The sequence below is a fragment of the Schistocerca gregaria genome, chromosome 1, assembly GCF_023897955.1.
Source record: "Schistocerca gregaria isolate iqSchGreg1 chromosome 1, iqSchGreg1.2, whole genome shotgun sequence".
Taxonomy (NCBI): domain Eukaryota; kingdom Metazoa; phylum Arthropoda; class Insecta; order Orthoptera; family Acrididae; genus Schistocerca; species Schistocerca gregaria.
In genome coordinates this window covers 731,483,452-731,493,296 of record NC_064920.1, presented here as the reverse complement: position 1 = coordinate 731,493,296, position 9,845 = coordinate 731,483,452, and the positions used below count along the sequence as shown (strand labels likewise).

General features: G+C 38.7%; 1 protein-coding gene across 2 annotated transcripts in view; it reads left to right on the top strand.

The window, feature by feature from the left end:
- The first annotated feature begins 281 nt into the window (after window positions 1-281).
- Window positions 282-9,845, top strand: part of LOC126267170 (selenoprotein K-like) — a 35,538-nt gene continuing 25,974 nt past the window's right edge. Inside the window, exon 1 of one of the 2 annotated variants that reach the window (XM_049972139.1) lies at window positions 282-879. In XM_049972139.1, coding sequence (XP_049828096.1) covers window positions 861-879 — 19 coding nt within the window. In that variant the 5' untranslated portion in view covers window positions 282-860. Of the gene's footprint in view, window positions 880-1,315; window positions 1,362-9,845 lie in introns of those variants that run through there. The other variant, XM_049972133.1, reaches the window with a different exon arrangement.

The window sequence follows — 9,845 nt, the reverse complement described above, 5'->3', positions numbered from 1 at the left end:
TGTTTTACTGTTTATGTGCGGGATATTGGTGTAATCATCAAGTTACGAGCGCAACAATTCCTTTAACAAGTTATCATGTAAATATCTCTCATTTTAAACCATTCCATGGACTAGCGCCTTGTTTTTTTCGCCTTCTTCTGTTAATTCCATTACTAATTTCAGTCTTGTAAATGTTTTCTTGGAACGTGTATTGCTTTGTTTGTCTATTCCTTGCTAGATAAGAAGGAATTTGACAGACAAGTTTGGTCGTTTACAAGGGCCATAACATGCGTCTTCCGCTGCTTAAATGTTGGAAATCTGTGGTATCGACCACGTGGCAAAGCTTTTGTAGCGTGTGAAAAGCCGACTCTAAATAATCTCCTAGAAGAAAACAAAAATAAATAAACTTGCAACGACTAGATGGAACTAAATGTGAAAGTGACCTTATTTCATCAACCAATAAGAAAATATTACAGGATGTAATGTTTCTAAACCGTTTTAAGAATTAAAGAGATCAACAACTACTGATATTAAGACTAAGGAACAGTTGGAATGAAAGTTAATCTAATCTAATCTAAACAGATATGCACCAAGCTTGGATAACTGCAGCGTAGCAGGAATTAAGAGTATGACATTTTACATAAGAATATTGAAGTGTACCAGACTAGCGACACCTAAGCATCTTAGAAAACGATGGCAACAATGATAGAAAGGTCTTTCGACTGCTAAATCTCTTTGATCGCTAGAAATGTGTCAGGGGTGATGACATTTAACTGTTTGTGTGGGAGCTGGGAGTGACTCGTCATCGAAATTGTAGCTAAGGTTCCAGACATGTTTGTATAAAAACTAGAAAATTAGTGCAATCCCATTTGTTCGAGGATATGGTTTACATTGCGTCGGGTAAGAAATTCTCTTAATTTGCTGGGTGAAATGGTATTTGAATGGAGAGTTTAATTTGTACTATAGGTGGAAGATGTTCGTCAATGCAGTGTTCTAGAATTTTCATCTTGTCTACTGTAACTTCGCCAACTAATTGAATCGTAGCAGGAGTTAAGACTTTTCCAACTAGTCGTAATGTTGTAAGGATTGAGATTAATAAGTTGCCTAGCTCTTTTAATTTTGCTAATGTTTTACATTACTTGTTCAGAATTGACTTTTTAAATGTTTAATGTGTATCACTTTTTTAAATATTAATTTGTGTAATATTCTCGCTTGCCTTTGAAGTAGGTGACGCAATCCAGCTTTAAAGTTACACCATATCGCTTAATCCAAAGTCCGGAATATTTCCTTAGAAAAGAATACGACCTGTTTGCTGTCGACACATTCCTTTCAGCAAAACTTCTGTCTTTTAATGCCTTTGAACTCCGTCTGGTCAACAGCCGGTTATGTAACTTTCTCTAAAGCAATTTGTAGCTAATAATGTATGCTTTATAATGTTTATCACAATCTTATGTATGTACTGGTATGATTTTTTGTAGAGGTTACTTTTATATTCACCTAAAGCACCCTCTTTTCGTGTGTACCTCATTTTAATCACGCAATGCCTCATTTGATTTTTCTTACATACTTTTATATTTACTTTTTTGTTGAAGTAATTTGTTTCACTTAGTCCCTTGGGTCATCCAATTTGAGATAGTCTTTCCATAGTGCCCTTAAAGATGAAGTTATTTGTTTCACCTACATAATTTTATTTTGAGGATAATTCAGGACAAGTTCTAAAACTGCATATAACACCAGGAAAATATTACTCGCTAGGAAGTGCTACAAAACCTCTTTGTGCATATGGTGTACATAATAAATGTGATCAACAGAGCAATATTACATGTTGACTGAATAGAAGTACACTTGTGTTAAAAAATGAAGTTCATAGAGTGAGTGTGAGGTACTAGCAGAGGGTGTGCTTTTTGTGCTGGATTAGTTGCAGGTAAGAGCTTTGATTGCGAATTGCAAGATTTTCTATTTGTTGGAGCTGTACAGAGTTAATCTATTGTGGAGATTCGGCAATCTATATTTCCTCGCGATCATCAAGCTGCTGGCTTAGTTCTAAACTCATACAGCCACCGATTTAGGTTTTTCATTATTTCCGTCCTGATACTTGTAATCTGCACTTGTGCTCCATCTCTAATGAAGGTTGCTGCTGCTGCTGATGATACAGCATAATGGAAGGCAGGCAGATGACATTTGTGAATATGCAGGGGAGCAGCAGGGGTGGTAATGAAATGAAAACTGCAGTACATGGAAAACTTTAGAACAGGCCCCTATCGAGAACCAGATATCAAGTATACTGACATATGAGAAACTATTGCCATGCACTGACTCGGTGGCAATGGCACTGTGACAAAACTAAGCATCTCAGTTAGATATTTCAACATTTCACTGTGACATAATCACAACCACTGTTTTTTTTTTAAATGGAGTTGTAGTGACAGACTGGTCTCCAGTGAAGATCGGTGTATTGATTGGTTGTAAGACAATCTGATGAACGTTTCATGCATCATTCTGCATCAGATCAATTTTTTGAAATGGTCCAAAACTGACCATCTCCAGTTTTGTTGCCTTTTACCGTAGCTGCAGGCACACGTCATTGGAAGTTCTATTAAGCTCTACTTTTGACACCAGTGTCATCAGCTTGGAGGTCACACAGCTGATGATCATATTATTGCAAATAAATCATATTTGACAGCCCTTTATAAGATGACTATTGTGGTGGAAACCTGCAAACAGATTTTTACCCAAATTTTGTTGCTGAGTAAATTGGTGAAGCTCCTGAAATTTTTAAATTGGGGAGCAGAACAATGATTGGAATAGTAGAAATAGTTTTTTCCAATTGCGTCCTTCAGGTGTTCCATCAACCTTGTCAAATAAGCATGCACACCAACAGTGCCATGTGCACACCAACAGTGCCATGCGTCAATGATTATGAAAACATTCAAATTTTTGATATCTTCAGTACCTCTGTGATAAATTCTGAATGGGTGTGACATGGCCTAGCTATTCTGGCAGTGGAAATAAAAAAATGTGCATCCCTTAACACCAAATACGTGTTTAAGACAACAAAGTGGCATATGTTTGAAGATTATCCCTTAAACAACAAACAGAAACAAGAGTGTAGGATACAGAGATCTGCTCTTTCTAATGGGAATAGTTATAAGAGAGTTGAATGACCACCATTTTGAGATATTTGGAGCTCACAATGGTCAAATTTGGCAATTTAGGCACTCAGTCTAAATCCGTATATCTCAGTAACCAAACATATTTGAAAGTTTACATTTATCATGTGGTGTAATATTAATTTTATTGATAAACCAAATATTTTGATGTAGAAATGTTTAGGCTGGAGATATCAATGGTTGAAACTAGTATTTTTTGCCCACTTTGAGCCACAGTTTTGGAAAATGTGCTACCTGATTGATCTTGTCAACATTACATTTGAACTTCACACTAAAAGTTGAGTAAGAACACAAATTTGTGTGGTGTCTCACTGTAACAGCTAACTTATGAAGAGTTCTTAAACATGAGTTATTCATGATAATATGGTCATTGACAAGTGACAACCAGCCTGATGGCCTTGTTGTCAAAAGTAGAGCATAACTTGAGTTGGAACCTCACATAAGTTCCTTTGAGATATGCATGCAACTATGGTAAAAGTTCTGACAAAATTGGAGATGATTAGGTGGGGACCTCTGGTTCGTTTGACCTGGAATGGTCCTAATGAAGTCTTCTTCTTTTTCTTTTTGAAAATATATGATGCACATTCCGTAAGTATATATACATCTCCACTGCCAACCACATTTTTCTTGCTGTTCCCCAATGAGATTAATAACAAGGAAATCCTCATCAAGAACTCCCATATTTGTGTGGAGGTCTCAACACACTTATAATTAAAATATTTGTATGACATCATAGTCACTGTACTGGTTATGCAGTGTTAGTGAATAGTTATGTTACGATCACATTGGTAAACATGCAGTCGTCCATTAAACATTATTTTGGTGGCAACATTCTACTATTGAAATGCCTATTACATTTCCATATGGGAACACAAATTAAAACATGCAAAGCTACCTAAAATTAGTGCCCACCTACCATGAAAATACTCAGAAACTGAAGCAAACACACCGATGACCTGATCATGTCATTCATGTCTACCCTGTCACACACACACACACACACACACACACACACACACACACACACACACACACACACACACTGGGGTGGGGCTAAAGGTGGAAATACAGAAGCATCCGATTCCATCCATCTGCTTTAACCCACAATGAAAATGACCATACACTAGGACTTCAATATGGCACCTATATCATTATGTAAACATGACCGCAAACATGAAAATACATTGAAAAACCAACACACCTATGTTCCACAAAAAACCTAATGAAACAAATGGAATAAGTGTGGGAAATTGGGGTTTTTGGGTGGGGACAAAGTAAATATAAACAAATTTAGACACACACACTACCATACCAAATCACACAAAAGATGAAAAAAAAATTACAGACAACACTAACTCCCCAAATTCCACTAAATACCATATCCTCTGGAATCGGACACTTCCCTTGACCTGTATAGCTCAACAGCATCTCCCAAACCCACAAACTGAAATCAAACACTTCCGTTGACCTATATAGCTCAACAGCAATTCCCGTTCTGGTACCAGAACACCCACAGCTACAACTGCACATTGGAATCGAACACTTCCCTTGACCTGTATAGGTGAAGAGATACTACCAATATCAAATCACAAAACCCAAAACTACAACCACGTACACAACCATCACTACTTCAATAAACACAACAAACCAACAAAATTGGAATTGAACACTTCCCTTGACCTGTTACCTTAAGATATCTCCATGTACAGCCGTCCCTGGTCCGAGGCGCTGGAACTTTAGTAAGCCTCATTTCTTCATGACGTCGTTCAAAAATCTGAATAGTTGAAGAAATTTTGCTAGAGACAACGCACTGTGCCCCATCATCGCCGACAACCGAAAACTGTTGACCTTGTCAGTCATATTCATATCTACTATATACATAAAAAAAGTAATTTACCAAAATTCACACATGAACAGAAAAAATCTACAATAACATTGAAATAACAAAACTAAAATCGTTAACTATCTGAAAAATATTCTGCTGAAAGCACAGTTCCGATACCACACATGTGCAATGCTATCATACAAATGAACCCCATAAGCCATGTAACACGCTACCCATAAACACACTACCAGAGAGCACCATTGATCACATCAAAACACCACCTACAAACATTCCACGCTCACAAACTAAATTTCGTGATGTGACATCACACAACAGACTTGCGTCATGGCTCAAAGCCAATGGGTGCGATTGGACACTTCGGTCGACCTGTAAAGGTTACTGAGACTAGAAATTATCTTGGTTAGGTATTGTTCCAAGGATCCGTTTGCAAAATACATCATAATGATGTGGAAAGATTAATTTTGCATTCACATTGCTAATTAATTTGTACATATGGCTACATTCTGAACATTTCCAAGGTGAATATATACAGATGTGAGTTAGTAGTTCCTACCCACCACCTTTTACATATTACAGTAATAGAAATTCTTCTACAGAATAGTGGTAGTTTTCAAGGAAAAACTTTCTCAGTTTATCAAATTTTACTGTGCTGTCTTGTCACTTACCCCATATCACTGGGTAAGTAATAAAAATCCATTTTGGAGCATTGTACACCCTTTCTTGTGCCAAATACATGCCCAATGTGGAGTAGTGAATGTCATTCTCCCTTATAATACTGTAATTATGTACCTCAGTATTCCTTTTAAATTGTGGTGGATTATCCACAGAAACCTTCATTAGGGAATAACTATACTGTGAAGGAGCAGTCAGAATGCCCAGCTCCTCAAACAGATGTCCACAAGACAATCACAGGCAAGCATCACATATCACTCCCACAGTACGCTCTTGTGCAATGAAGACCTTACCTTTTAAAGGTGAGCTAACCCAGAACATTATTCCATATGTCACTGAATGAAAATATGCAAAATGTGTCAACTTACTGATTCGTCTCCTCAAGAGTTGCAAGGATTCCAAGCACAAATGTGGCTGAACTAAGTTGTTCCCTAAATGGTTTTTTTTCCAATTTAAATTATCATCAGTATGAGCCCATAAGAATTTTGATGTTTCCATCCTTACACTTACAGTTGGTGTAATGCCCATTGATGTCCACAATTGAATACAATGTCTCTTAAAAATTGAGGGCGAGACCTTAATCAGTGTGTGTGTGTGTGTGTGTGTGTGTGTGTGTGTGTGTGTGTGTGTGTGTGTGCGCGCGCGCACTTGGATTTATTACAATACTAGCATCATTTGTAAAAAGATAAAATTCTGCTAATTGTAGACTAGATGGAAGATTGTTCACGTACCGGGTGTTACAAAAAGGTACGGCCAAACTTTCAGCTAACATTCCTCACACACAAAGAAAGAAAATATGTTATGCGGACATGTGTCCGGAAACGCTTATTTTCCATGTTAGAGCTCATTTTATTACTTCTCTTCAAATCACATTAATCATGGCATGGAAACACACAGCAACAGAATGTACCAGTGTGACTTCAAACACTATGTTACAGGAAATGTTCAAAATGTCCTCCATTAGCAAGGATACATGCATCCACCCTCCATCGTATGGAATCCCTGATGTGATGATGCAGCCCTGGAGAATGGCGTATTGTATCACAGCCGTCCACAATACGAGCACGAAGAGTCTCTACATTTGGTACTGGGGTTGCATAGACAAGAGCTTTCAAATGCCCCCATACTTGAAAGTCAAGGGGGTTGAGGTCAGGAGAGCATGCAGGCCATGGAATTGGTCCGCCTCTACCAATCCATCGGTTACCGAATCTGTTGTTGAGAAGCGTACGAACACCTTGACTGAAATGTGCAGGAGCTCCATTGTGCTTGAACCACATGTTGTTGTACTTGTAAAGGCACATGTTCTAGCAGCACAGGTAGAGTATACCATATGAAATAAAGATAATGTGCTCCATTGAGTGTAGGTGGAAGAACATGGGGCCCAATCAAGACATCACCAACAATGCCTGCCCAAACGTTCACAGAAAATCTGTGTTGACGTGATTGCACAATTTCATGCAGATTCTCGTCAGCCCACACATGTTGATTGTGAAAATGTACAATTTGATCATGTTGGAATGAAGCCTTATCCGTAAAGAGAACATTTGCACTGAGAGGAGGATTGACACATTGTTGGATGAACCATTTGCGGAAATGTACCCGTGGAGGCCAATCAGCTGCTGATAGTGCCTGCACATGCTGTACATGGTACGGAAACAACTGGTTCTCCCTTAGCACTCTCCATACAGTGACGTGGTCAACGTTACCTTGTACAGGAGCAACTTCTCTGATGCTGACATTAGGGTTATCGTCAAATGCACGAAGAATTGCCTCGTCCATTGCAGGTGTCCTCGTCGTTCTAGGTCTTCCCCAGTCGCGACTCATAGGCTGGAGTGTTCCGTGCTCCCTAAGATGCCGATCAATTGCTTCGAACGTCTTCCTGTTGGGACACTTTTGTTCTGGAAATTTGTCTTGCTACAAATGTACCGTGCCACGGCTATTGCCCCATGCTAATCCATACATCAAATGGGCATCTGCCAATTCCGCATTTGTAAACATTGCACTGACTGCCAAACCACGTTCGTGATGAACACTAACCTGTTGATACTACGTACTGATGTGCTTGATGCTAGTACTGTAGGGCAATGAGTCGCATGTCAACAGAAGCACCGAAGTCAACATTATCTTCCTTCAATTGGGCCAACTGGTGGTGAATCGAGGAAGTATAGTACATACTGATGAAACTAAAATGAGCTCAAATATGGAAATTGTTTCTGGACACATGTACACAGAACATCTTTTTTTTATTTGTGTATGAGGAATGTTTCCTGGAAGTTTGGCCATACCTTTTTGTAACTCCCTGTATTTACATAGTTTGAATCAAGATCTTGTTCTTTGTGGAGTCAAAGTCAAAATCTTTCTAAATATGAGAGTCCCAGACAAAGTGGTATTTCGTGTGTATTATCCCATTTTATTCTTTTGTTCACAACTTAAACGTGATCCATCAAGCTGTGTCCACTTCTAAATTAAGTTTGATGTTCTTCCTGGTTAAAGTTTAAGCTTTTTTCTATGCCGACTCCATTGATACAGGTTTCATTCCAGATGTTTGACTTGTTTACTTATTGTGGTGGGGTGAGGAGTGGTACTGTTTCTAATGAATACTTAGAGACCAAAGTGGTCATGTAAATATGGTTGCATACTGTCTGAGTAAATGCAGCCCTCTTAGTTATCTCAATGGAGGAAGCAAACAGTTTGCAGTTTGTTGCATTCTTCTCTTGGTACCGATGAAGTGATTTTTTGTACATTGCTGTCATCAGCTGATCTTGTTAGCCATGGCTGACCACTGAGTCAGATATCAGCATTTTGTTCCTCACAGTAGAAACTGAATGACATTTTATGATATAAGCCTGGTGGACAACTTCCTGTACTAAAAACTCATTCTTGCCATAAAATGAGAAAGCATGCCTACTTTGAGCTGAAGTGATTCTTTGAGGCCTGTTGCTATACTGAACATTGCATCAAGCCACCTTATCCCGTTTATTATTAGAGAGATAGAATGCCTGCCTTTAGAATGCAGGCAAGACTATTGAGCTAAAGGTTTCCAATTAAAAAAGTGCCTTGATTGTCACTTATTTATATCTGTTTAATCTTAATTTTCTAAGACACTGGACAATTTAATGTATCTTCCTGTCGAATAAATTATCACAATCTACACTGTCTGACAAAAGTATCTGGACACAAACTAAAGGACATAACATGGGATGTGTCCACTCCTTCACAACAGCCTGAACTGTGCTGGAGGGAGGGAGGGGTGGGGGGCATTAAATTGTGTGTCTGAATTTTTGGAGGAATGACCCATTCTTTCTCAAGAGCCAAAACCAGATAATGGGCTCTGGTGGGGAGTGAAATGGATGTCCTAACTCATCCCATGTGTGTACTGTCGAGTTAGTCAGGATTCTGGGCAGGCCAGTCCTTTTCACGAATGTTATTGTCCACAAAACACTGCCCCACATGTAATAGTTTATTACAGGCTGCATTGTCATGCTAATATAAGCATATAGATCAAAAAGCCACTCACCAAGCAGTGGCAGGAGAAGACACTGGACAGTAAGTATCCTCTGATGCAGTGTTCTGGGTTACTTTCCCAATACTCATCCCATTTCCTAATCTTGCCAGTCCTTTTCCTTCATCCCTCTTGCTCCCCCTTCAATACTTCTGCCAGGAGGTGGTGCCACTGGCTCCAGAAGCTTGCTCATTTCCTTAATTTTAAATGTGCTTTCTTATGCTGCCACATGGTGAGCAGCTTTGTTATCTATCCGGTTATATTAAATTTTCAAAAGTTTGTTACTTTTTGTTGATATGACACAATCAGTTATCTCTGAACTGTTCCTCTCCTGTACTGACTTGTGAAGTCAGTTTTCTTTACTTTTGAAAGGGTATGCTGAACAATATCGTCTTATCATTTCTGGTATCATAGCTAAATATCTCTTCTGATAAATGTAAATAAAATAGAAAGAAACTTCCACATGGGAAAAATATATTAAAAACAAAGATTCCAAGACTTACCAAGCGGGAAAGCGCCGGCAGACAGGCACATGAACAAAAAAAAAAACACACACACACACACACACACACACACACACACACACACACACACAGAATTACGAGCTTTCGCAACTGGCAGTTGCTTCGTCAGGAAAGAGGGAAGGAGAGGGAAAAATGAAAGGATGTGGGTTTTA